At 48.7% G+C, this 27,998-nt stretch overlaps 2 protein-coding genes across 5 annotated transcripts in view; both read left to right on the top strand.

The window, feature by feature from the left end:
* The window catches only part of LOC310671465 (nuclear receptor subfamily 1 group D member 1-like), a 56,549-nt gene extending 46,519 nt beyond the window's left edge, over window positions 1-10,030 (top strand). For all 4 annotated transcript variants that reach the window (XM_083427571.1, XM_083427573.1, XM_083427572.1 and 1 more), the window contains 4 exons: window positions 337-857; window positions 4,092-4,277; window positions 5,447-5,657; window positions 6,834-10,030. In XM_083427571.1, coding sequence (XP_083283697.1) covers window positions 337-857; window positions 4,092-4,277; window positions 5,447-5,657; window positions 6,834-7,030 — 1,115 coding nt within the window. In that variant the 3' untranslated portion in view covers window positions 7,031-10,030. The remainder of the gene's footprint in view (window positions 1-336; window positions 858-4,091; window positions 4,278-5,446; window positions 5,658-6,833) is intronic.
* CSAD (cysteine sulfinic acid decarboxylase) overlaps window positions 1-27,998 on the top strand; it is a 742,174-nt gene that overhangs the window by 378,957 nt on the left and 335,219 nt on the right. The gene's annotated exons all lie outside the window — the stretch shown is intronic.

The following is a 27,998-nucleotide window of genomic DNA, read 5'->3' as shown; positions in this document are numbered from 1 at the left end:
GCCTGTACCTATTTCAGTGGTGTTTGAGGCAATTCCAAAGGCCTGTACCACTGTCTTCGCCTCCCCACCCACCCCAGTGCTGCCAGGTTGGAAGCAAGAACAGGGAGAATTTGGGTGGGTGCAGTTTCCCCCACATTAGCATAGGGACAAGGGGAAAAGCTTCTCATGCCGAAATCTTCCATCACTACAGATTATCCTCAACTTGCTGTTTATTTTCCGGATGGCGCCATGCTGTCCCCAACAGCTGTCCCCTTGACTTGCCCAAGAAGGGCCTGTTTCATGGCGTCCTTTCCCCTCGCTCACATTCTCCTGCCATTTCTCTCCCCCCCCCAACAGCTGTGCGCTTTGGGCGCATTCCTAAGCGGGAGAAGCAGCGCTTGCTGGATGAGATGCAGAGCTACATGAACAGCCTGAACGAGGCCCCCATGGACGTTGGCATGAGCCCCGAGGCGGACGCCGCCCCACCCAGCCCCAACGCCCAGGAAGAGGAGGCCATCAGTGCCATCTCAAGGGCTTACCACGACATCTTCGTGAGCGGCCAGGACCGCCTGGGCAAGCGGGGAGGGTCCCCCGGGAGCGAGGCCTGCCCTTTGACCAACTACAACGATCAGCAGCTGAACAACTCCTATGGCTACGGGCAATACGAGTCGGCCACTCTGCGCACGTCCAGCTACGGCCCCCAGGAGCCCCCCGGCTTCGTGGACAACGGCTCCCGGTGCTTTGGCAACGAGATCTTCAAGGCCCAGCAGGGTGGCTATCTGCACAATGCCGGGTGCTACCCAGCCTTTGAGTATGGCTATCCCGAAGCAAACACCCAGAGGGGCTGTCCCTGGCGGGGTACTACCAGTCGAGGCATCGTAAGTACTAGAATTAAATATTATATTGGGGGAAACACTGCCATTGGATGCGTGGCAATAGCCACAGGAATGTAGGCATCACTGGAGATAGGTTATGGAAGACGGGTAGGGACAATGATTGCCAACAATGGAGCCTCCATGCAGAGGGGCATGATACCTTCAAATCTTCGGGGCAGACAACGGGATGGTTATCTTCTCTGCATCTGAACTTTTCATTACTCCCCAATGTTGGCCAGCTTCAGGGAAAGAGAGAATCGTGATGATGCAGAGGGTGAGTGCATCTAGCTGTGGTTAACCAGAATGTTGGTGGTTCAAACCCACCTAGGAATGGCTCCCTGCATTGCAGGGCTAGCTCTACAGTTCAGTGATTCAACCCTTCCAAGCGGGCTTGAGCCTCAGCCCGGCTCAGTTTGGAAATCAGGCACTGGGCCGAGCTGCAGTGGAAGACTGCCTTCAGCTTGCAAAGCTGGGCTTGTTGGCAGCTGCAGGATCTCCAGCAGGACGCTCTGGTTTTCAGCTGGGAAACGCTTCAAGCTCCCTCTGTTGGAAACAATGCTCTCTGCACCGCAAATGAGCCATTTTCAAGAGCCCTCAGGGCTATAATAAATACAGCGTCGTATGTTGCATTTTAGGATTAAATAAAGGCAACCTTCCCTTCAGAAATGACCTGCTTGAATCAGGGCAGTAGTATTCCAAGGTCTAGCCACATGTACACATCACATAGGGATGTGGGTGGCGCTGTGGGTTAAACCACAGAGCCTAGGACTTGCCAATCAGACGGGGTGAGCTCCCGTTGCTCGGTCCCTGCTCCTGCCAACCTAGCAGTTTGAAAGCATGTGAAAGTGCAAGTAGATAAATAGGTACCGCTCCAGCGGGAAGGTAAACATTGTTTCCGTGCGCTGCTCTGGTTCGCCAGAAGCGGCTTAGTCATGCTGGCCACATGACGTGGAAGCTGTATGCCGGCTCCCTCGGCCAATAAAGCGAGATGAGTGCCACAACTCCAGAGTCGGTCACGACTGGACCTAGTGGTCAGGGGTCCCTTTACCTTTACTTTACATATCACATAGAGATCTGCGTGGCTCAGCCACCTCCTCTGTTTACCTTGAGCTGGAAATGCAGCTCCCTTACTACCTTCCCCACCCACTGACATGCAGCGGAATAAGGTGTTGTTTTGGACCACATACACCACTGCTCCTGTTTTTAAAAAATAAATAATCTGCACAAGTGGCAAACTAGCACATGAGGAAACATGGCCCTAGCCCAGCCGTCTCCCCTGCAGAGAAGCTTTTCCTTTTTGCACAGTTATAAAAACACGAGCCCTCTTTGTGGCATGAAGTGGCGCACTGCACTCTGCTACTGCAGGGCAGGGCGGGAGGGAATTTCAAGTGAATACTGGGAGTGGGGTGACCTCTGCCCACGGTCTTACACACACAAACACACACCTATGCATTTTTCTCCCAGTGGAGCTTCTTGGGAGGAGATAACTCCCACTGGAAGGAAAAATAGTCACAAACAGTTTTGTGTATGAAATGATGTGCAAGGCGAGGAAAAGCTGTTTGATAGATTACCTGTTTCTTCCCCCACTGCCATTTATATGAAGGGTGGGAAACCTACAACCCTCCCATCAGCCTCAGCCAGCATGGCCAAAGGTCAGGGTTTACGGGAGTTGAAGTCCCAACAGTATGTAGAAGACCCCAAGTTCTTCATCGCTTCCTTGCAGGGCTAATTGGAGGGGCAGTCAGGAGTTTTGCCCTTGCAGATGTTGCTGAGCTTTTAAATAACAGTGGTTGGTTTTATTGTTCACGATGTTTTTATTACACCCTACTCTGGGATTTATTTTTAAGGGAAAAGGAGACCATAAATTTCTCAAATAAATAATAAATAATTTTTAAAAACAAATTTTAATGGTTCTTAAATACAGTTAACCATTAAACACTTGCCCAGAAGCACATCCAATGGTCTTTGTTTTATTTATTGTCTCTAGACGTATACTTAACACATTCAGCTTTCAAAAGTATTGCTTAACATAACCCTTCCACTGAGAACAGTGAGCAGTTGGTATAAGAAGGTCTTGATTTTAGTCATTAACATAGTTAAAGAAAGGGGTCCACGTTTCTTGAAAGGTGTCCCTATTTGTTATGCCTTTAATTGCCCACCTGTGTCTGGTGAGAACATTGCTATATGTCAGATATTATTTTGCCATATGTTCAGGGGTCTGAATAATAAATATATTTTAATTGACTAGAGATTACTACTCCCCCCCCCCACTTGTGTGGGTGGTTCAAAACCGTGTGACGGGGCAAGCTCCCATCACTCTGTCCCAGTTCCTGACAACCTAGCAGTTCGAAAGCACGCCAGTGCAAGTAGATAAATAGGTACCGCTGCGGCGGGAAGGCAAACAGCATTTCTGTGCACTCTGGCTTCCATCACAGTGTCCCGTTGCACCAGAAGCGGTTTAGCCATGCTGGCCACATGACCCAGAAAGCTGTCTGTGGACAAACGCCAGCTCCCTCAGCCTGAAAAGCGAGATGAGCGCCACAACCCCATAGTTGCCATCCAGGGATCCTTTACCATTTACTTTGATTACATGAACCACCCTTTGCAATATAAGGCGGTGTGACATTAACATATGAGAGTGCGAGAGGTGAAATAGTTAAACAGGTTACCCAATCAGAACCCAGGGGGGTGGAGTCGGAGGGACTATAAAACCAGCTCTGGGAGGGGCGAAAGGGGAGTTTGTTGGGAGTTGGGTGGTTGGTTGGAGTGGGAGTGAATTGGGATAGAGTCTGGGTAGGTTGAGTTAGTGTAGCGAAATAAGCTGAGTCAGGAACAGTTGGGAGCTGGGAAAACAAGTAAATATCTGAAAGGTGGTTTAGTGAGTGAGAGCAGTTAGCGGAAGTTATAGGTCTGGATAGGCACCCTATGATTTGTAGTTGACTGAGACCGTTTATGAAACCACATGCTTGTTAAACTGCAATAAACAAACAGAGGTTTATGTTCCAACTTAACCCTGACTGGACTCAGTATTTTACCAGGTAGGGCCTGGGTGGTGGCAGCGGGAAATAAAGTGGTGGCACAGGGATCAATAGACGGTGAAGCGTCCGGGGACCCTGTGTAAATAACAGTAAATAAATGGTATTTGTCGCTTGCTGAAGACTGCTTGCTGTATTTGCAAGGGGTTCTTCTGGCTAGATTGAGCTTAACCTTCTTTGCTGACCTCCTTGTTGTACGCAGGCCTGTCCTCTGAACGCCACCCCCTATTGCAGCAACGGCAAGAGCAGCCAGCAAGTGTGGGAGGAATTTTCGCAGTGCTTCACGCCAGCCGTCAAGGAGGTGGTGGAGTTTGCCAAGAGCATCCCCGGGTTCCAGTCACTCTGCCAGCAAGACCAAGTCATGCTGCTGAAAGCAGGCACTTTCCAGGTAAGAACAGAAGCAGCAGCAGGCAGGACCCGCCTGCAACAGCACTTGTCCCCATTGTGATTCTCAGCAACTGGTATTCAGGGACAGCCTACCTGCAACAGAGGAGGTAGAATCATAGAGCTGGGACCAAGAGGGTCATCTAGTCCAACCCCCAGCATTGCAGGAATCTTTGCCTGACATGAGACTCAAACCCATGACCCTGAAATTAATACTTTCATGCTCTACCAACTGAGCTGTAGAATCTACCCATTGTGGCTAGCAGCCAGCGAAAGCCTTATGCACCGTATTTTTCTCTCTATAAAATGCACCAGACCACAAGACGCACCTAGTTTTTGGAGGAGGAAAACAAGAAAAAAAAATATTCTGAATCTCAGAAGCCAGAACAGCAAGAGGGATTGCTGCGCAGTGAAAGCAGCAATCTCTCTTGCTGTTCTGGCTTCTGGGATAGCTGCGCAGCCTGTCTTCGCTCCATAAGACGCACACACATTTCCCCTTACTTTTTAGCAGGGAAAAAGTGAGTCTTGTAGAGCAAAAAATACGGTAATTCTTCTTTTGCCCTGGGCCTCTCACAGATGGAGCTAGGTGCATACTCTCCTTGGGCAAAAAATAGCTTGCACCAGAGGCAGTCATTGTGTTGCTCTTCAGATGCTGGGCACAATATTGTTGCATTTTTGGAGGGCCCTGTCATTGCTTAGCAATTGGCTCTCATGCAGGGGACCCGAAAGGCCTGCCTTAAGCAGCACTCTTGCGCCTTCAGACAGCCGCGCAGCAGGCTGAATTTTAACAATTGTAGTTCCTCCCACTGCTCAAAAACAGGAAAAGGTCAGACCTGCCACCCTGTGCTATGGACAGGAGAACTTTAAGGGTACCTGGCACAAGTCAATCTCGAACCTCAAATGAAAAAACTCAGTGCAGCCTGTGATAGGGATGGGCAGAGACACCCTTCGTGATTTCAGGGCTATGCCCTCCTTTTCAAAATACCCTGCTGGCTTCCTAGCATCTCCTTCCACCTGGTAATAGGACATGGCAACAGGCAATTCCAAAGCCTTGTTTTGGAATCAATGAACGATTAGCTCAGGAAGGCCTTTATCTTCATTCCTAGGATGTTGGTCCAAGTGGCAGCCCGTTTGCTTTAGCCCTCAACCTTCCCCTCTTCTTTCCCTTCCCAGGTGCTGATGGTTCGCTTCTCCTCCCTGTTCAGCCCCAAGGAGAAGGTGGTGACCTTCCTGAGTGGGGAGACATACTCGCTCTGCAGCCTACGCACCATGGGCATGGGCTCCCTGCTGGACGCCATGTTTGAGTTCAGCGAGAAGCTCAGTTCCCTGGACTTGGACACACAGGAAATGGCGCTCTTCATGGCCGTGGTCCTGGTCTCAGCGGGTGAGTCAAGGGGTCATAACTGGCTTTGTGGGGTAGGAGGAGCATTCTGCGGCTTGCATTAAAGGCTTTCGCTGTACTTGCGGTCCTGTGCTGGGAGAATCTCAAATGATTCCTTCTCGCCTCGGAGCAATTAAAGGCACCCAGGGGTGGAATCTGGGCGCGCTCACTGGCAAGGAGGCATTGTGCTGATCGCCAGGCCCAGCCCTGCAAACAGAGGTTAGAGCAAGAAGACTGCAGTATTTACAGAGGGATCCTAATCTTTTATAGCCATCACTGCTTATCCTGTTGGTTAGTTTTTTAAAAAATATTTCTTTTCATTTTATCAGACTTGATAGTTACACACACACACACCACACCACACAACACACACACACACACACACACACACACAGTAAAATACCTTGAGATAATATATCTCCTGCCCATCTGGCTAGGTTGCCCCAGCCACTCTGGGCAGCTTCCAATACATATAAAAATATGATAATACATCAAACATTAAAAACTTCCTGATATAGGGCTGGTTTTGGATGTCTTTTTTTTTTTTTTTAAGCAAATTTGATTTACATTTCTAGCTTTTATGGGGCAAATTGGTATGAGAAACGCCTGGCAAAAAAAATTCAGAAGTTCAAAGCAGTTGCTGAATGATATTTCCAGTACTCAGCAGTGAAGCTCTCCTGCCTTCATTTTTTTTGGGTGTGTGTATTCCAGCATAATTTATTGGTGCAGAATTTGGGTCATTTCAGAACAGGATTATTACTATTTTTTAATCTTGAATTGTCATCTGCATCATAATGTCAGGGTGTCTCTAACAAGTCAGCTTGATGCTGACAAATAAACATTGCAACTATTTTAACTTTACAGTCATACCTCGGGTTAAATGTGCTTCAGGTTGAGCGTATTCAGGTTACGCTCCGTGGCGACCTGGAAGTAATGGAGTGCGTTACTTCCGGGTTTTGCTGCATGCACAGATGTTCAAAATGACGTCATGCGCAGAAGCGGAGAATTGCGACACGCAGACACGGGTTGCTTCAGGATGCGAACGGGGCTCTGGAACGGATCCCGTTCGCATCCAGAGGTACCACTGTACCACTCTTTCCCCAGGGAAATGAAAACCCCTCTGTTCTCCACGTGTCTTTCTTGTTTCTGTCAACTTAATACCTTTGCTTTGGTTTTCAGATCGCTCCGGCATCTCTGACGTGGATGCAGTCGAAATCCTCCAGGAGACGTTAATCCGGGCCTTGCGGACTCTCGTGACTAAGAAGCACCCGGACGACTCCACGCTTTTCCCCAAGCTGCTCCTCCGCCTGCCTGACCTGAGAACCCTCAACAACCAACATTCAGAAAAACTGCTTGCCTTCCGCATCAACCCGTAAGCCCGCTGGACTGGACGACTTCTGAAACCCTGCGAGTTTTGGGTAAGAAGAACCAAGAATCGACCATCAAGCAAACTTAATGCATCGGACTAAATTTTGCTCCGTGGGGAGAAGATGGTGACGGTGAAAGGAGAGGAGCACAAGGGATCCGGCAAGGGAGGGGAACCCATAGCCCATCGCAGCTGGGATCTACTAGAGCGGATCCCTCCCTGGCGAGGAGACCAGACACCGGAGGAAGGGTTTGTTTCCCAGATAGTGCTCTCCGTGGCGCTGTGCAGATTGAAGATCATTTATTTTGCTAGAGGAGATCAGGCAAACAAGCTGGACACGCATTGTACCGTGTTGTTTTTCAAATGTGTGCTGATATATATATATGTATATATTTATATATATATATATATACAGTACACGCATATATATCTTATTTTCCATGTGATAATTGTGTTGAAGTTCTGTATATAAAAACACTGGGTTTATTGTGCATAATTATAATAACTCTTGGTAGCGCTTCGTGGGGTGGGTGGGGGAGAGGAGGGAAAAAGGACAAACTGATAAGGCGAATGTTGCAACTCTAGCTCCTTTCCTTTTATCTGCATGCTACCGCAGCCCCAGGACTCAAGCTCCCCCCCAGTTCTTTTTTATAATTCCTTTCTTTGGGGTGGGGAGTTTGCTCTGTTTCGTTGCTGCTCTTTCCCGAGGAAGGGATCGCACACACAGAACTAATTGCTATACCGTCTTTTAAGACGTTCAGTTTATTCTACAGATTTTACCGGGTAGGTGTTAATGTTCAGATGCGTAAAGTAGAACTGCTCAACTTGGGCCCCTTTCCCACTTCCATCCCTGCAACTGAGCAAGTCCTCTCTGTCACGCGTGACACAAGTGTCTCTGTCAATATAATATATATTTTGTAAATGTTGCAAGCAAAAACACAATAGGGGCTTCCACTAGTACACAGCTCAGACATGCTCTCAACTTTCGGAGGCGGCCATAGCATGCTAGGAAGGCCCCATGGTGTGGGAAGAGGACCGCTGCGAAGGGGCTAAGGCTGCAGTCCTTAACCTTGCTTACCTGGGAGTAAGCCCCATTGACTTTTGGAGGGCTAAATTCTGAGCAGACATGGTTTGGGGGAGGGCAGGCTCTCAAAAGTAAGGTTTAGGGAAACAAGCAGAGGTTAGCTGAGCCCTTAGGTAGAAAGGGCTAAGCAAAGCTTACCGAATACCATTCCACCCAACCTTACCAGTTCCTTCCAGGCAATGGTGCTGTCTTTTTCCAGAAGAGCGAAGCTGTATGAGTACTCTCCCCCAAAATTCCAGAACCTAGCTTTCCATTTGAACCTGTAGATCTTGCTCACTTTCCAGGATATGGGGCACAGAGCCCCAGAGTCCTGGCTATCTTCCGAAGCTGCCTTTGTTATATTTAATCCCCAGTCTCTTATTCCAGATATGCGAATATAACCCTAGACTGCTGGCTAATCGCTCTTTCCTAACAACCAGTTAGTTGGCTTGTTCCCAGGGAGGCGGGGAACAGAATGGAACCTAGAATTAGCTTGGTTCCAACATTTTCCTCCAGTCGCTATACTGAAGGCTGTGTGTACTCTACACTTCACACACACACACACCAGATTTTGAGCCAAGAAATGCTTAAATTTGTGACCTGGGTAAATTATGCAAATTAAATATAGCATTTGTTTATTCTGTACAGTTTATGCTGCTTCCACCAGATGGGAAATGTGTGGGTTTCCCCCCTTTTTTTCTGGTGATGGGGGCACAGGGTGCTTGACCTAGTGATCCCTGCAAGTTCTACTTGGTTTCTGATACCCAAGCTACACATGATGCTGGCAGGCCCGTGTCTGAAGTATAGCACACCAAAGGGGCACATGGGTGGCTGGGGGTGGCGATGTTCTGAACCATTCCTTTGTCCCTGCTCTTTTCTCCATAGTTCCCCCCCCCCCACCTCACCCCACCCAGGCTCAACACCAGCTAAAAGTGCCTGGGGAAAGGAGTTTTGAAGGAGAGAAAGATGGCCGGTGTTGGGGACAGTTCATTGTGCCCCTTTGGAGCTTTTAAGCTATACCCCACCCCAGTCGTTCTCTGGTTTACATGTGATTTCTGCCATTGTCATGTGTAGTTTAGGTCTCGGACCTCACCTTGCAAAGTCCAATGTTTTCAAAATGACTCTTGGGTTGTCAGGGGGAAAAGATTTATTTTCTGTTAAACAGATGTTCTAAGGATGCTAAATTCCATGCTTGGAAGTGCAGGCACATGGATTACACACAGCCTTGGTTATGTAGCTCCAGAGATCCCAGGAATTGTTTTCCTCAACTTTTGTATGTGAGACTGTGTAGATTTAAAAGGAGCCAAACCTTGAGGTTGGTTGGGATTTTATTTTATTCTTTTTTGAGGGGGGGGACTTGTCAGGGAGGTGACCAAAAAGGGGTCTTGGCCTCCCACTTCTCTCCTGTAGGACCACCCTCCTGCTCTCCCCCCCCCCCCCAGTGTCCTAACTTGGCTGTAGTCAGCCCTGCCGCCCTATTCTCTGCATTGAAACATATCAGGTCTTTTTACATCCCATTGACAGGAGCTCTCATGGCATGTTTCAGTCACCCTCCTGTGTGCATGATGTGGGGGATATCTGTGTTCTTCGCAGGGTGGGAGGGACACTGTTGTTGCTGCTGCTGTTGTTGTTCAACACTGCTTTTAAAATGAAAAAAAAAAAAAAACAAACCAAACATTGCACTTTTCTTAGAAATCTAGAGGAAAAAAATGTATGTTATAACAAAGAATTCCCTCCCTAAACCGGAGTATATTTGCTGCAAAGGGAAAATAGAGAGGGTTTTATTTGCTGCTGCTGGTGCTGCTGCTGTTGCTGCTGTTTGGAGTCCAAAAGACTCGCAAAAGATACCGACAAGAAAGAGAGAGAGTTTATTTTTTGTCTAATATTGAAGTGCAATAAATACATTGAAATATAAATAAAATAAAGACTTGCTTAACAGTGAAACAAGTGCCTGTCATTTTTGTAGAAGGTGATGCATATACGGTACCTTTTGGGTTTGTTTGGTTCTACTCTGTCTCCTTTTTTTTATAGCTGTAATTGCTAGTCTTCACCACTAGATGTCTGTGTAGACCACAGTTGTCCCTTATCTCCCCAAATATAGTACTCAAAATGGGCCTACTGACAGGCCTTCAGTGCTTGGTAACCATGGGAACATCCAGCATATGCCAATTCTCAGCAAGTTGCGTGTTTCTGCCACTGCATGCAAGACCCAGCTTTTGGCATGCAACCTCTGTAAATGCCAGGAAAATTAAAATTTGTGTTGGGGAGTAGTTTTGTTTTTAAATAAAAAAGCTGAAGCCTTGTGAGTGCCCCAGACTGGCCTTGCGGGATCAGGCCCAAAGTCCTTAACCAGCATCCTGTTTCTCACAGGGACCAACAGGGGGAATATACAGGAACCAGGGGCCGGCCCACCCATGAGGCAACAGCCTCAGGCGGCAGGGTCCATAGGGGCAGCAAATCCAGCCTCCAAGGAATGCATCGCCTGCTGCCACCGCTGTGGAGACGGCGATAGCTGTGGCCTGCTCCTTGGTGGCTGGATCTGCCTCCTCAGCAATGCCCCTGAATGCCATCAACTGCAACCTCTGGGTGAATAGGAGGCATTGTGGTCCTCTCCCACCCTTCTTCCCAATTTAGATCTCCGCTACCCGCTTGTTCCTGGTGTAGATCTTCCCTTGCCCCTTCTTTCCTGGTGGGGGACCGCCATTTTGTGGTTCGCTTCAGGTGCCAACATCTCCTGAGCCGGCCCGGACAGGAACTTTTAACCATCTGGCCTACTTTGCAGGGGCTGCTCAGTCTTCTACAACAGAGGAGGGCAGCAGAGATGGCCCTATCGTAAGCAGAGGAAGATGGCCGCTTCAGGTGGAGGGTGCTTGCCCCCCAAGCTAGCCTTCTGCACCCTGTCACCTCTGTTGAAGTGACAACATTCGACTGCAGTCCTGTTGTCTTCTGTACATGGAATTGGGGTGGCTAAGGCCCCATCTTGTCCTTTGCCTCAGAGGCAGCTGGTCTTGAATTAAAAGATTGAGAAAAACCCTGATTAATTGGGAGCGCGTTTTTAACCTACCCCAAGGGTGGGCAAATTTGGGCCTGATTTCATGTGGGTGGTAACAAGGGAGTGAAATGGGATATGGGCTAGCAGATGGAGACAGGAGTGGCCCTCCCACTGTTGGTTCTGGTCCTGTCCCATCCATAGCTGTCAACCGTCACTTATTTGGTGGGAAACTCCCTTATCCCAGCGCCGTGTCCCGCTGCTGTCCCTTAAATTTCCCAGGTTTCAAAGGAAGCAGCTCCTCTCCCTCCCTCCCTGCTGGCCAGGGAGGAGGGAGGCTCCAACTGTGTTGCTTGGCTGCCCGCCCCCTCCCCCCGGCCTACTCTCACCAGCCTGGGCCCCTGGGAGCCCCTTCCCGCCGGGACTGGCGGGAGCCTCGGGCCCTCCCGCCGCCACCCTCCTCGCGGCCACCAAACTGAGCGTCTCTGCCTGGAGTAGCATCTTCGTAGCTTGGACTTCGTTTTGTGCAAAAAGTGGTTGCTGCTTATAGTTATTTAATTGCAGTGTTTCATCAGCTTGAGCAGCAACCTCTGGAAACGAAGGGCTAAAAACCAGCGCTGCTCTCCAAAATTATCTGGCCCCTTTTAACTTCGCATTTCAGGTTGGCTAAAATCCCTTATTTTGGCTGCTGATCCCTTATTTTCGAGGTTGCTGGTCCCTTATTTTCAAATCTAAGTTGACAGCTATGGTCCCATCCACCACCAGAATGTGGCCCTTGACTAAAAAACCATGTTCCCCATCCCTACATTAAGCTCTAAAGGATGGAATTTTTGCGTTAAGGAAAGTGATAGGAAAGTGTGGGGTGACACTCGCTTTGACGGTCTCGGTCCAGTATATCAGAAGGAGCGTCTCCTCCCCCATCGTTCTGCCCGGACACTGAGGTCCAGCTCCGAGGGGCTTCTGGCGGTTCCCTCACTGCGAGAGGCCAAGTTACAGGGAACCAGGCAGAGGGCCTTCTCGGTAGTGGCGCCCGCCCTGTGGAACGCCCTCCCATCAGATGTCAAAGCGATAAACAACTACCTGACATTCAGAAGACATCTGAAGGCAGCCCTGTTCAGGGAAGTCTTTAATATGTGACATTTTAGTGTATTTTTCATCTTTGTTGGAAGCCGCCCAGAGTGGCTGGGGAAACCCAGCCAGATGGGCGGGGTACAAATAATAAATTATTATTATTATTATTATTATTATTATTATTATGACACAGTGCCATCTAACCTCCCTGCAAGCAAAACAGAATGAACGCTCCTTTAAATAGCCAACATCGTCTTATCTCACAGCAAAACAAGTTGGGATGAACACTCAATAAACACATATTCCTCAAGCGCCTTTATTTCCAAGCATATGTTTCCGTTGGAAACTATAGTGTTACCCCACAATTTCCCAGGCCAGTCTTCCCCAAGCTGGTGGCCTCCAGATGTTTCAGACTACAACTCCCATCGCCCCCGACTCTTGGCTGGCCTGTGGTGATGGGATTTGTAGTCCAAAGTATGTGGAGGGCACCAGGTTGGGGCAGGCTGACCTAGGCACTTGCAAAGGGAGAGGTCCTTGAAAGACCTTGACAGGTCCTTTCCCCATTATCTTCTGTGCATGCCACCAAAAGCTACGACACGGGCAGTCTCCCCTTTCTGCCTCCCTGCACTTCAGAATAGGGTGCCCATTTCTCCACACGGGCCTCATTGTACCCCACCGCCAGTGCATAATCTGGCAAGATGCAAGGATGAATGTTTGTGCCTCCTCGCTGAGGTCCCTTTCCCTCAATAGCCCCGTTGTTCCTGGGCCGCCTGGCTTGGCCCTGCAGCCCCCGGAATCACCTCAGCTTTGCGGTAACCAGCCGTCTACTTTGTTTGACTTGAGACCCGGCCAAGAGGCCTGGACAAGGCAAGAATTGTGGAGAGCTGTGGAGCTCAGAGGAGAGAGCGGGAGACTGGTTCTCTGCATCTCTGGGAGTCTGCTGGCGGGAATTACCTTCTCCTTCTGGACCCCCCGCTTCCCCCCCGAATCTAGGACCTTGACCACCAGCTCAGGGGCAGATGTGGAGGAGGATGAGCAACCAGGTGATGCTCCTTGTGCAAAGAGTGGGAGGTTTTAGCTAGGAGAAGGGATGCCCGATTTGAAATCTCCACGCTGCCATGAAGCTGACCAGGTGATTTTGAGGTAGTCACAACCTCTCGGCCCCAAACCTACCTCACAGGGTTGTTTGTGAGGAGAAAAATGGTGGGGGTGGGGAACCAACCCCGATATTCAGCTCCTTAGAAGAAAGGCAGGGAAATATACCTAGTGCTGTTTTTCTAGACAACGACAAAACTAGACAGCATCTTAAAAAGCAGAGACATTGCCTTGCCAACAAAGGTCCGTATAGTTAAAGCTATGGTTTTCCCAGTAGTGATGTATGGAAGTGAGAGCTGGACCATAAAGAAGGCTGATCGCCGAAGAATTGATGCTTTTGAATTACGGTGCTGGAGGAGACACTTGAGAGTCCCATGGACTGCAAGAAGATCCAACTTCTCCATTTTGAAGGAAATCAGCCCTGAGGGCTCACTGGAAGGACAGATCCTGAAGCTGAGGCTCCAAAACTTTGGCCACCTCACGAGAAGAGAAGACTCCCTGGAAAAGACCCTGATGTTGGGAAAGATGGAGGGCACAAGGAGAAGGGGACGACAGAGGGCAAGATGTTTGGACAGTGTTCTTGAAGCTACCAGCATGAGATTGACCAAACTGTGGGAGGCAGTGGAAGACAGAAGTGCATGGCGTGCTCTGGTCCATGGGGTCACGAAGAGTCAGACACAACTAAACGACTAAACAACAACAACATTTTTCTTAAAAAAAAGGTGCCAGAACTCACTATGAACACCTCCTTAGATTGGCAATGGCGCCCACCTGAGAGGTGCCAGAACTGAGTTCCAGCAAGTTCCAGCTGAAAAAAAGCCCTGCATATAAGTCAAAAGCTTCTGAACAATTGCCTTTTCTGTGCTTTCAGATTGTTCTGTTTTATCTGTGTAAGAGCTGCCTTGTGTCCTGGACTGGGAAAAAGGCGGAATAATAATAATAATAATAATAATAATAATAATAATAATAATAATAATAATATGAATGAATGAATGAATGAATAAATAAATGCTTGTCTGAGCCATGGCAAGCAGAATCATAGAGACCCAAAGGCCCAAGATCATAGCAAACACACATGAGGCACAAAGCAGCACTCTATAGCCACATATAGCTCAGACTTGTGTAACTGTTTTTCCACTTAAAACGTGTCGGGAATCTGTGGCTCTCCAGAAGGTGTTGGACTAAAACTCCCCACAAACCCCCCCCAGCAATGGTCAGAGGTAGCAGGAGTTGCAGCCCAAGTACATCTGAAGGGGAGGGAGAGTGCACAGGTTCCCTAAACCTGATTTAGAGGCAAGATAAAGGGACCCCTGACCATTAGGTCCAGTCGTGGCTGACTCTGGGGTTGCGGCGCTCATCTCGCTTTATTGGCTCAGGGAGCAGGCATACAGCTTCCGGGTCATGTGGCCAGCATGACTAAGCCGCTTCTTGCGAACCAGAGCAGTGCACAGAAATGCCGTTTACCTTCCCACCGGAGTGGTACCTATTTATCTACTTGTACTTTGACGTGCTTTCGAACTGCTAGGTTGGCAGGAGCAGGGACCGAGCAACGGGAGCTCACCCTGTCACGGGGATTCAAACCACTAACCTTCTGATCGGCAAGTCCTAGGCTCTGTGGTTTAACCCACAGCGCCACCCGTGTCCCCTATTCCCTAATTCTCACTTCTCCTAAATACATTCCCTCTTGTTCATTTTCATATTGCGTAGGCCCTCTGCACCCTCCCACTCCAATGCCTCAACTAAAGGTCTGCAAAGCAATGAGCTCCCCACTGCTAAAAGATTCCCCAGGCCTCAATTGCGCCTCCCCCAACAGCCTAGCCTTCTGCTTGGCTGGCAGCCTAATATAAACTTTAGGTCAACTTCAGTTTTGGACATTTTGCTGGCAGCCAGTGAAGGCATGATGTGATAGGACCACTTATTTGCCGCAGCTCAATTTGCTGCTGCAAAGGTGGCCTTAACAGATTTTGACCCAGACGTTCATTCTCTTGACCGTAGAATTTGGATCTTTGGACAGATTTGTGCCCCATTCAGCCAACCCAGCAGCTCTTTACCACTCAGCCTACTGCTCTGTTCAGTAGGTTTCTGCCTGGCTCTCTTAACACAGAGATTAATTCATTGAAATGTATGCACATGCAGTGCTCCCTATTGCCTTAGCATTGCAACTGAGTATTTAATTAAAGGCAGCCAAGTGGGTTCCCTGGACTTCCCCTGAGGGCTTTCGCTCTACTGGCAAGAAAATGCCTAGTAAGTCAGAGCTTTACCTCACTGACCCTGCCTGGTGGAGTGTATTTTGGTCCCCAGCCTAGAACACTGTGTGGGTTATTTCTCCAGGCCTGGTTCCAGGATTTTTGGGTGCCCCCAAAAGCTTGGTGGGGCACATAATAGCCCTGCTGGAGCCGGCCAAAGGCCCATCTAGTCCAACATCCCGGGAAGCCCCACCCCACCCCAGAAGGAGCGCAACAGCTCTTCACACACCTGTGATTCACAGCAACTAGTATTCAGAGGCAAGTTGCCTCTAACAGTGAGGCTGAACTTCGCCATCATGGCTAGTACCTGTTACATGGTATATTTTGCCAAGTAGAAGGCTGGATGAAGTTTCAGCAATGACATCCTCAAATAAGATAAACAGCTCAGGACCGCAATACCTCAAGGACCGCCTCAAGGACCACCTCTTTTTAAGAGTCAGTGTGGTGTAGTGGTTAAGAGCGGTGGACTCGTAATCTGGTGAACCGGGTTCGCATCTCCGCTCCTCCACTGCAGCTGCTGGGTGACCTTGGGCTAGTCACACTTCTCTGAAGTCTCTCAGCCCCACTCACCTCACAGAGTGTTTGTTGTGGGGGAGGAAGGGAAAGGAGAATGTTAGCCGCTTTGAGACTCCTTCGGGTAGTGATAAAGCGGGATATCAAATCCAAACTCTTCTTCTTCTTCCTCTTCCATGTGAACCTACCCGGATCTTGAGATCACCTTCTGAGGCGCTCCTTTGTGTGCTTCCTCCTCAAGAGGTCCAGAGGGTGGCAACATGAGAATGGGGCCTTCTCTCCAGTGGCTCCCTATCCGTGGACTGCTCTCCCCAGGGACGTTCACCTGGTGCCTTCACTATACACCTTTAGGTGCCAGGCAAAAACGTTCCCTTTTAACCAGGCCTTTGGTTGATCTGATTCACATCCTATGCCCTTTTAAAATGCGCTTCCCCCCCTGGGTGGGGCTTTTGTGTTGTTGTTTTTATTTTTATTATGTATTTTGTGGTTTTATATGTTGAATTTATTCTGTGAACCAACCTGGGACCCCCAGGTATAGGGCAGTATATAAATTCTATAATAATAATAATAAGAGAAGTGATGTATCTCAGCAGGGGAGCTAAATGAGCATGCCTATTTCAGACCCCAAGTGTCCCTATTTTACAGGGACAGTCCTAGAATTACAGAAGCCGTCCCAGTTTCTGATTTGATCCTGGTTTTCCTTTGGACGTCCCTATTTTGATCAGAGAAATGTTGGAGGGTATGGATAGGAAGTCCCTGTTTTCATTGGAGAAATGTTGGAGGGTATGTTATTTAAGGATGCTGTTTCAGTTTCTGATATTTCCAGTAAGAGGAATCTCATGTATCCAAGAAATGACACTCACCAAGATGAGGGAGAGCTGCCATTTCCCCACGCAACAGGCAGGACAAGACAAACCTTAGGGCCACCCCTACCATTAGGCAGTGGGGCCAACTCAGGAAGCTGATTTAGGGTGCAATAAAATGGTTGCAGCATATTAGTTATTAAAGAGGTGCTTATGGGAGTATGGTGCAGCTTGACTTGGGGGTACAGTGGTACCTTGGGTTACAGACGCTTCTGGTTACAAACTCCGCTAACCCAGAAATAGTACCTTGGGTTAAGAACTTTGCTTCAGGGTGAGAACAGAAATTGCGTGGCAGTGCAGTGGCATCGGAAGGCCCCATTAGCTAAAGTGGTGTCTCAGGTCAAGAACAGTTTCAGGTTAAGAATGGACCTCCAGAATGAATTAAGTTCTTAACCCGAGGTACCACTGTACTGTGTTTGCTGTGCTATCCAAGGCCTCAAAATGTTTTGGACCAGCACTATAGCTCACTACTGTATAGGACATCTCTCTCTCCGATCAGGCGTGGGTGGCAGGGAGAGATGGCACAGTGGATCTAGCTTCCCAGCAGTGACACTAAAGGGTAAAGGGACCCCTGACCATTAGGTCCAGTCGTGGCCGACTCTGGGGTTGCGGCGCTCATCTCGCTTTACTGGCCGTGGGGGGCCGGCATACAGCTTCCGGGTCATGTGGCCAGCATGACTAAGCCGCTTCTGGTGAACCAGAGCAGCACACGGAAACACCGTTTACCTTCCCACCAGAGTGGTACCTATTTATCTACTTGCACTTTGATGTGCTTTCAAACTGCTAGGTTGGCAGGAGCAGGGACTGAGCAGCGGGAGCTCACCCCGTCGCAGGGATTCGAACCGCCGACCTTCTGATCGGCAAGTCCTAGGCTCTGTGGTTTAACCCACAGCGCCACCCGCGTTCCAGCAGTGACATTACTGCTGTGGAATTGGACAGTGAGGAGATGGGGCAACAGGGAAGTTGGGGTGCATCAACAGAGGACCACAGGTACTTTATCTCTGTTCTAAAATGACAGCCCGATGTCCCGGAGAGTCAGGAATGTAATTCAAATGATGTTGCGCCTGTGCATCTGTGTCCAAAATGAAACCATTTCGCAGTCTGCGAAGGGACTGGGTGGAGAGGGCTCATTCCTGCTCCACGCTTATGAGGATCCACACTCCTTTAAGCCCCCTGCTTGTCCCTTCCCCAAACTTTTCCAGATGTTGCAGCTTTTCTTCCCCCCATCTCCTCTCTCCTTGTCACATCTGCAAGTGGTTTGAACTGCAGAGAAGATCTGCGTGGAGTGGTGAGTTGGCACCAAACTTTCCCCCTTGCTCCCGCCCCCCCCACCCGCCCCGCTCCATTCCCTGGCGCACGGATGAGTCCAAAAAGTTAAGAAAACCCTGGCATTGCAGGGAAGCTGGCCCACATCTTCGCGTTGCGGGTCAGCACATGGCTGATTAAGCTGTATCAGCGCAGGCAAGTTTCTCCCAACTCGCTTTTTCCTGCCTCGCCCGCTTCCTTCTAATCTAGATGCTTCAATGTCTGTCAAGTCTCCATGGCTAGATCCTGACAAGCAAAGAGCTTGACTATGCAAGAGGTACCCAAGCCTGGGCATTGAGAGGGCAAGGCATAATATTTCCTCTCAGGTCAAACTGAAGTCCAGTCTAGAGACAGCAGTCATTTTTCCTCCCAATAGCTGAAAAAGGGCTTGGAAGGGAAAAGCTTCCTGCTCACTTACACTTTTGCCTCTATTGAAACTTGTTGGGCAGGTTTCCGTATTGTTTCAAAAACCTGCCCAATCTGTTTGGCCAGAAGTAGCAGAGGGTCAAAATGAAATAAGTATGTGTACACACCATGGGAAGCCAGGTCTCTTGTCAAAACACTTTCAACCCTCTAAACGTGATTTTGTCTCCAGAGAAATGTATCAAAAGGCGCTTCTGGAAATGGATTATCTGATTAGATAGTTAAAATAGCTTTCCTCCCAGATTTTGTTAACACTGTTCACACATGTGCAGAAATATGATAAGTCGAGCTTACAAGCCCTTTCAGAAACGTGTGAAAATGCCATAAGGGTAATTCTGAAGGTATCTGAATTCCTGCTTCAGTCTGAACATGGGAAACAATCCTTGAAAAAGCAGGGCCGGCCCTGTCATTAGGCATTGTGCGGCAATTGCTTAGCTGGCAGTGCAGCAGATTTACTTTCAAACCCCTAGTAGATATCCACTCAATGTCTCTAATTGTTTGGAGAAGCGTGTATCTCCTTACTACAGTTTTTTGTTTTTAGCACCAAGAGCAAATACCAGTGAACACATGGTAAGCATGGTGGAACATATGGTGACCTTATTCTGGGATGCTTATCAAAACTCCAGGCCACTGAGGCTGAGATCGCGTTGACAGATTGGTCTTCCATAGAAGAAGTGGGAGATATGACCCGTTGGACTGGTGTATCTGGTCTCCTGCTTGTCCCCCTTTGACCAGAAAGTAGGCAATGGCTGAATCTCAGCCCTCTCATCACAACTTCAAGACTCTCCATGGACATGATTCCTGCACCGAACACTCCTGTTTCATTGGGCATGCCATGTACAACATGGGGAAAGGATCTTCCCAGTGGTAGTTAGTCTGGAAAAGGCTTGGCTGGCAGAGTTGGCTCCAGGTTTTTGTGGGGCTTCAGGGAAAGATGCCCTTTGTAGGCATCCCTCTTCCCCAGCACTGGCTACTTCCTCTCACACCCCGATGGAAAGGGCAGGCAAGTGACCATGTGGTGGCAGGCGTTGACTCTTCTCACTTGCTTTTCTTGCTTGAACGCTGTTATGTACTGAGTTGAATAGGATTCAGAATGCAGCAGTCTGATTGGTCCTAGAACAATAGGGTCCAGAATGCAGCAGTCTGATTGGTCCTAGAGCAATAGGGTCCAGAATGCAGCAGTCTGATTGGTCCTAGAACAATAGGGTCCAGAATGCAGCAGTCTGATTGGTCTTAGAACAATAGGGTCCAGAATGCAGCAGTCTGTTTGGTCCACAGGAGCCACCCAATCCAGCTCCAGGTGGAAGTGAACCTGCAACCTGATTGGCCTACAGGTGAATCCCGGAATTAGCCAATCATGTGGGGCCCATTGTGTAAATAATGTATATAAAGCAGACATTCTGGGGGAACTTCCATTCCTCCTCATGAGCTGAAGAAAGAGCATGAAATCCACTCTTGACTCCGAGTAGATTTCAAACACACTCTTTGGACCAGAGGCCAGCAGGTGGCAGTGGTGAGAGGAGCAGTGGCAGGAGCAGGGAGTGCCAGCAGTGCGCCCTTGCCTACACATGGGCTTTGACAGGTGCCCAACAATGCCGATTGCTGACCCTAACTTTGGTGGCCAAAAGGACTTGCAAGGCTCATGCTGAGGGTATTTTCACTGCGTGTTGGGGGGAGACAAAGGAGGCTATTTTGGAGTTTTATCCTTCCTGGAGCACAGTAACAGGATATGCACGAGGACAAGTGTGATAATCTCCTTCTTTGCAAGCTGATCTCTTTGGAGACTGTCGCAGAATCTGATGCTGACTTTTTCCTGGTTGGGCAAGAACCTGGCAGGCGGCCTCAAAAAGCACTCTGGGTTTCAAAAGTTGCCCTGTACCAGATAGCTGCTTGCACCACCACCGCTGTTTCTGATGTGTGGTGTGATGTGGAGATTTATATGCTAATCCATCACACACAACGTAAAAGCCAGGAGTAGATTGTCCCCCCCTACATAATCTCTCTGCTGGGAAGCTGCCTTTATGGCTCCTTGGGCCGATATTGAACTATAGATCTCCATCGAGCCGACAGGCCTTTCCAACCCGCAGGCCATGGGCCCGGCTAATGAAATCACAAGCTGGCACAATGACTTCAAATGTGCCTGAAATAAATTCGATTTGGAAAAATGAAGAAAGTCTGAAGTGAGCTGTTTATAGAAAGGGTCTGAGCAAAATGGGCTGGCTTCTGGGAACGATCTAATCCAGTTAGGGCTGCGGAGGTGGCTCTGATGTGTTTGGAGGGGACAGGCATCTTGGCTTAAAGTTACAATTGGAAGGCGTATGTACAGGCAAGTTCAGTTCATGGGGGCCCGTCTCATCTCAGGACTAACCAGGTTTTCTGCCCGGTTTGAAACAGGTCGCCTAAAGGCTCATTTGGATGATCAACAGTGATCGTCTTATAATTTGGACCAACAACTAACATTATTTTTGAAAGGTTACTTATAGAATAGAATAGATAGAATAGAATAGAATAGAATAGATTCTTTATTGTCATTACACAAGTGCAACATTGCACAAGTGCAACGAAATTGGATGCCATCCCTTAAAAACAACAAAAGCAAAACAACAACAACAACCAAACAAACCACATTCCAGCCACACCCACACCAACACCCATCAAACTCCCAGGGCACACTATCGAGTTACAGCATTCAAAAAGGCCACAGCTCTTGGATAGAAACTGTTTTTCAGTCTATTTGTCCTTGACTTGATGTTTCTATATCTCCTGCCAGAAGGCAGTAGTGCAAACAGACTGTGTCCCGGGTGAGATGAATCCTGCAGGATGTTGTTTGCTTTCCTAAGACAACGGGAACCGTACAGTTCTTCCAAAGATGGGAGAGGATGACCAATAATCCTTTGGGCTGTGGTTATGACCTTCTGGAGCACCTTCCTCTCCCTAGCTGTACAACTGGAGAACCAAGCACAAATACAGTATGTAAGAATGCTCTCTATGGAGCCTCGGTAGAAGGACACCAGCAGTCTCTCACTCAGATTGTTCTTCTTCAAAAGTCTGAGGAAATAAATTCTCTGCTGGGCCTTCTTCACCAGAGCAGTGGTATTTGCGCTCCAAGTCATGCCCTGATCGATAGTTACTCCCAAAAACCTGAATTCCGCCACCCTCTCCACCCGTTCCCCGTTGATATACAAGGGCTGAATGTCCGCCTTTTTTTTTCTGTAATCCACCACCAATTCCTTGGTCTTAGCCGTATTAAGAGCCAGATTGTTCTCTCCACACCAAACACAGAGCCGCTCCACCTCGTCCCGATAGGCGGACTCATCCCCTCCTGAAATGAGCCCTACCACCGTAGTGTCATCAGCAAACTTGATGATTTTGTTGCTGGAATAGATGGCTGTACAGTCATACGTATAGAGAGCATAGAGCAGGGGACTCAACACACAACCCTGTGGTGAGCCGGTGTTAAGGCTAAGGGCTGTGGACATATGTGACCCTACTCTAACCCTCTGAGAACGTTCTGACAAAAAATCCAAAACCCAGAGACAGGTGGAGTTGGAGAGTCCAATCGCCTCTAGCTTGGACACCAGTCTATGGGGGAGGATAGTGTTAAAAGCAGAGCTAAAATCCACAAACAGCAGCCTCACATAACTCCCCGGCTGCTCCAGATGGGACAGAGCAGCATGGAGAGTGGTGGTGATAGCGTCTTCTGTGGATCTATTTGCCTTGTATGCAAACTGGTGGTTGTCAAAAGTTGATGGAAGACAGGAAATAATGTGACGGCGCACCAGTTTCTCAAAACACTTCATGATGATTGGAGTCAGTGCAACTGGTCTGTAGTCATTCAAACTACTGATTGTGGATTTTTTAGGCAGAGGGACAATAGTTGACGACTTCAGGCAGGGTGGGACAATAGACTGGTGTAAGGACTTATTGAAGATCTTAGTAAAGACCCTCGCCAGCTGATCCGCACAGCCCTTCAACACCTTTCCAGTGATGCCATCAGGTCCAGCCGCCTTCCTCGGATTCGCCATCCTCAATACCTGTCTCACCTCATGCTCCTCTACCGTGAATGAGGGGCCCCCATGGGCTGGTGGCTGTAATACCGGCGTCTCAGGTGGCTTCCTCTCGAAGCGAGCAAAGAAGAGGTTAAGCTCCTCCGCCAGCAAAGGGTCACCGTCGACAGCACCAAGGTTAGGTTTGTAGTTGGTAATATGCTGAATCCCCTGCCACATCTGTCTTGTGTTGTTGCTCCTTAAATTATCCTCAATCCTCAGCCTATAATCCAATTTTGCCCGTCGAATACCCCTCTTCAAGTTTGCTCTTGCCACACTGTAAAGCTGCACCTCGCCTGACCTAAAAGCCCTGTTCCTTTCCCGCAACAGGCACTGGACCTCTCTATTCATCCAGGGTTTCTGATTGGGGTAAAACCGGATGGATTTATTTACTGTGACAGTGTCTGTGCAGTGATTGATATAGCACAGAACTGCCGCCGTGTGTTCCTCCAGGTCTGTATGATCGAAAATATCCCAATTGGTTCTCTCAAAACAGTCCTGCAGCTGGTGAATAGCACCTTCAGGCCAGATTTTAACAGATTTTAATATTGTGGGAGCCCGTTTCCTAAGTGGGATATATGCTGGTACCAGGAACAGAGACATATGGTCGGACTGGCCCAAGTGTGGCAGCTGTAAAGCCCTATAGCCGTGATTTACATTCGAATAAACTTTATCCAGTGTCTTGTCCCCTCTTGTGGGACATTTCACATGCTGATAGAGCGTTGGGAGCACTGTTTTAAGTTCAACATGGTTGAAGTCTCCCGCAATGATGTGCACAGCTTCAGGATACTTGTCTTGCTGGCTGCTGATAAGGCTCTGCAGGCATCCCGAAGCCAGGTTGGCATTGGCATCTGGTGGCACGTACACACCAGTTAACATAACAGCTGTGAACTCCCTAGGGAGATAGGCTGGTCTACATTTAACAGCCACATATTCCAAATCCGGTGAACAGTGACTGCCCACAGTCTTCGAATTATTGGACCAGCATTTGTTCACATATACACACAGCCCCCCTCCTTTGGTTTTTTCCGAAGTCCATGCCTCGGTCATGACGATGTACCGCACAGCCTTCCAACTGAATAGCTGTGTCTGGTATGGACGGTTGAAGCCATGTCTCAATGACAAATAAAACGCAGCAATCTTTTACAAGGCTGTTCTTTGCTGCCTGCAGCCTCAATTCATCCATCTTGTTGGCAAGAGATCTCACATTAGCAAGAAATATGCTAGGGAGCGGTGGTTTAGATGGGCTCCTCTGCAATCTTACCAGGACGCCAGCCCGACAACCCCGCCTTTGCCTCCTGTCTCTACGCCGCCTTCGCCTCCTCCCTGGAGGCATAGTAATCCATGGAGAGCCCGGTGGCCTGGCTACTCCCACAGGAACGTTATCTGGGCGAAAATAATCAGCTCTTACAGCTTGTTCACACTGTAACCCGACCTTCAGAAGTTCCTGCCTGCTGTAAATCTTTCTTGCCCGGCCAGACATACTCAGACCAAGTAAAAATAATAAAAACAAAACAAAACGCTAAGGGAGAGCACTAAGCCGCAGCGTCTATGCGCGCCGCCATCTTAAAACTTATCATGCATGTCAATTTTACGCAGGAGACCCGAGTGACAAGCTGTCCTTAAATTTCCACCTGAAAGCTACCACCTGCAGACCAGAACCACCCAAGGTGGATGGGGGAGCCACTCTAGTGCTTCATCTCTATGGTGCTCTGTCCTGTTCCCAAGGCAACTGTTTGTGGCCAGCAGAGGACAGTGGTCCATTATGACAAAGGAGGGACTGCCCCACCAACCTCAACCTGCCCTCAGCCAGCCCACATAAGACAATCTACAATGGATGGACAGGACAAGACCATCACTTCTTCCCTTGCCCTTGTGTAGTAATCTGTCTCTGCTATTGTACCCAGAACCTCCTCACTTAAGACTGCTGCAGTTCAGGGATGGAGGATGGCGTTTCTACAAAGTATATTTTTGACATCATTGTTATGTGTCTGGCAGCCTTTCCCTTCCTTCTGAAAGGACTTCCTCAACCCAATTCACTCTACTGAAACCTGCAAATGGCACTCCGGCATAGAGTTGTGGAAAGTAGAAGCTTGAGAATGCAGACTCCCCTATTTTCCAGGGACAGTCCCGGATTTACAGAAGCCATCCCGGTTTTTTATTTGATCACGGAATGTCCCGCTTTTCCTTAGTACGTGCCTCTCATCATAGAAATGTTGGAGGGTATGGAGTTAGGCGACCCCTGAGCCAAGGAGATAAGTAGCTTTGCGACCTTAAGAAGACATTCGAAGGCAGCCCTGTATAGCAAACTTCTATAAAAAAAGTTTAATGTTTTATATATGTTGGAAGCTGCCCAGAGTGCCTGGGGCAACCCAGTCAGATGGGTGAGGGTATAATAAGCTGTCCCTATTTTCATCGGAGAAATGTTGGGGAGAGCTAATGAACTAAAATAAATAATTTCTACCAAGACAAACTCCACATTGACGGGATAGCCAAAGAGGAAGCTGTCTCCAACACACACCTCAAGTCAACATTACTCCACTAGGTACGGTGCTTTGGAGGCTGATCAAATCCATCTTTCTCTCATCATCTCCCCCTGTCCCACTTCATTGGTGGAGGCAGGGAGTCCAAGGCCTCAGGCCACATCTGTAATATGAAACCCATCTCCCTTTGTGTTGATTGTTGATTGGGTCAGGCCCCTCCAATGACCTCGGCCCTGTCAGGACTGCAAGACTAACAAATATAAACAGATGGAGTTTCTGCAGGTGGCAGCCTCCCCCTGGGATCTCCCAGGTAATCCTATTACCCATTCATTACCTGGGAGGCTCCCAGCAATGGACCCAGCTTGCTGCAATATCTGCTGCTATTAAAAAAAAAAAAAAAAAAGACAAATCAGTCCCCACCGCCCACCCCTCCTTGCCATGAAGCTCTTCTGCTCAGTCTAACAAGAATCAGCAAACTTTTCCAGCAGGGGGCCGGGCCACTGTCCCTCAGACCTTGTGGGGGGCCGGACTATATTTTAAAGGAAAAAAAATATGAATGAATTCCCATGCCTCACAAATTACCCAGAGATGCCTTTTAAATAAAAGGACACATTCTACTCATGTAAAAACACCAGGCAGGCCCTACAAATAACCCAGAGATGCATTTTAAATAAAAGGACACATTCTACTCATGTAAAAGCACGCTGATTCCCAGACCGTTCGCAGGCCAGATTTAGAAGGTGATTGGGCTGGATCCGGCCTCCGGGCCCTAGTTTGCCTACCCATGAACAAGAGTTTGGGGGAAAGAGAGGGAGGTGGAGCAGCTCTAAGGAAACCTTTGCTGGAGGCTGAGCTCAGAGGGAGATGCGCCAGTAAAAAGTAGCCATTCCATCCACTCTGTTGTTGTTTAGTCGTTTAGTCCTGTCCAACTCTTCATGACCCCATGGACCAGAGCACGCCAGGCACTTCTGTCTTCCACTGCCTCCCGCAGTTTGGTCAGGCTCATGTTTGTAGCTTCGAGAACATCCATCCGCTCTACCAAAATACTAAATGGAGGCCAGAATACAACACTGCTTGTGGCTCACTACACTTGACCCTATGCATTTCTGCACACTTGGCTAGAGAATGGCATTTCAAAATACAGAGATGTGCTTATTATGAGGGATGGCCACACTTCAGTTTGCATATTGTTTCAGAAAGAGAAGATTAGGCAGCCGTGGTGCTATTTTCCTAAAAAATGAGGTGCTGGAACTCACCATGTGCACCTCACTCGTTCTCTTGTACAGTGGTACCTCGGGTTAAGTACTTAATTTGTTCTGGAGGTCCGTACTTAACCCGAAACTGTTCTTAACCTGAAGCACCACTTTAGCTAATGGGGCCTCCTGCTGCCTCTGCGCCGCCGGAGCACGATTTCTGTTCTCATCCTGAAGCAAAGTTCTTAACCTGAAGCACTATTTCTGGGTTAGCGGAGTCTGTAACCTGAAGCGTATGTAACCCAAGGTACCACTGTAATGACAAAGGTGCCCCCCTGAGAGGTGCCCAAACTGAGTTCTGGCTGAACAAAAGCCCTGGATAGCCTCATCATTCAGTTCAAACTGAATGGAATTTCTCCCCCATCCTAAGTTTGGCTTCCTTTGGAGTTGAGAGAGAGAGAAGAATAGAGAGTACTCTGGAGACAACAGTGCCTGTGCAATATTTGCTTTGTGTACGTATAAAATAGAAGAGCATAAGTGGAGACAAATATGAGCATGGTAATACCTGTTGTCCCACTTCAGATTCCTTAGTCATACCTGCATGCAGAAGATAATCTCAGCCGTATGTACATGGCTGAGGTAATATGCAGGTGAACTGAAATAACTTTCTTCCCCACAGTCTGTACCCTTGGGCATTTTTCTCTTAGCTGGGCTCATTTTTTGGGAATTGGAACCCAAATAAATTGGAGTTTGGGGGTGGAAGAAGCATTTGATTGTACGGGAGTGATCTGTCAGAGTAGAAGTCACCAGCGGGCATATTTGGCATTTGAGACAGTGGAGATGTACCATAACACAAAATGTCTGCTGTAGGCAGGTGCATAGCGTGGGTTGCTGCTGCCTGGGGCGGGGCAAATGTTGTACCCCCCTCCCCGGGGGGACTGAGCAGCAGTCAGTCCCTTTGCCGTCCAGCATCTAATCAAGGGAGTCTCTTCTTGCAAACTAACTCCAACTTAGGAGCAGAGATAAGGCAGAGAAACGTGAAGCCAGGGACGCCGCTGTGCCACCTCACCCTCCTGCCTTGCAGTGAGGCGCTCTGGGCAACGCACGTGGCTCCAAAAGTGCTTTCCCACCTTCCTTTTCCTCCCTTCCTCCTCAGTGGGCAGCAGAAATGGCACCACCCTACCCCTCCCTCCCTCCTTCTCTGCCAACCCAGGGGGAGGGTGCGGGTGGGCGTCCCTTCACCATCCACAAGGAGAAAGAAGGTGCCCCCACCAGGTTGCACCCCCTCAGAAATTTGAGCCTAGGGCCATGGCTCCCTGCCTCCTCCCTCCATGCTATGTGTTATGTACTGAAGTTCTCACCCTGGGCCAGCAGGGGGATACTGTAGATAGTTTTCCCTCAGGTCCACATATGCAAATAAGGAATTGAAAGTGACTTTCAGTGATTGGATAGTTACAGAAAGTGGTTACTGTTGCTTTGTAGTTGAGCTCTATACAGTGGTACCTCGGGTTAAGTACTTAATTCATTCCGGAGGTCCGTTCTTAACCTGAAACTGTTCTTAACCTGAAGCACCACTTTAGCTAATGGGGCTTCCTGCTGCCGCCACGCTACCGGAGCACGATTTCTGTTCTCATCCTGAAGCAAAATTCTTAACCCAAGGTACTATTTCTGGGTTAGCGGAGTCTGTA

This window comes from Podarcis tiliguerta (assembly GCF_965153285.1).
Source record: "Podarcis tiliguerta genome assembly, chromosome: 2".
Classification (NCBI taxonomy): domain Eukaryota; kingdom Metazoa; phylum Chordata; class Lepidosauria; order Squamata; family Lacertidae; genus Podarcis; species Podarcis tiliguerta.
This window is presented reverse-complemented; position numbering and strand designations above follow the sequence as displayed.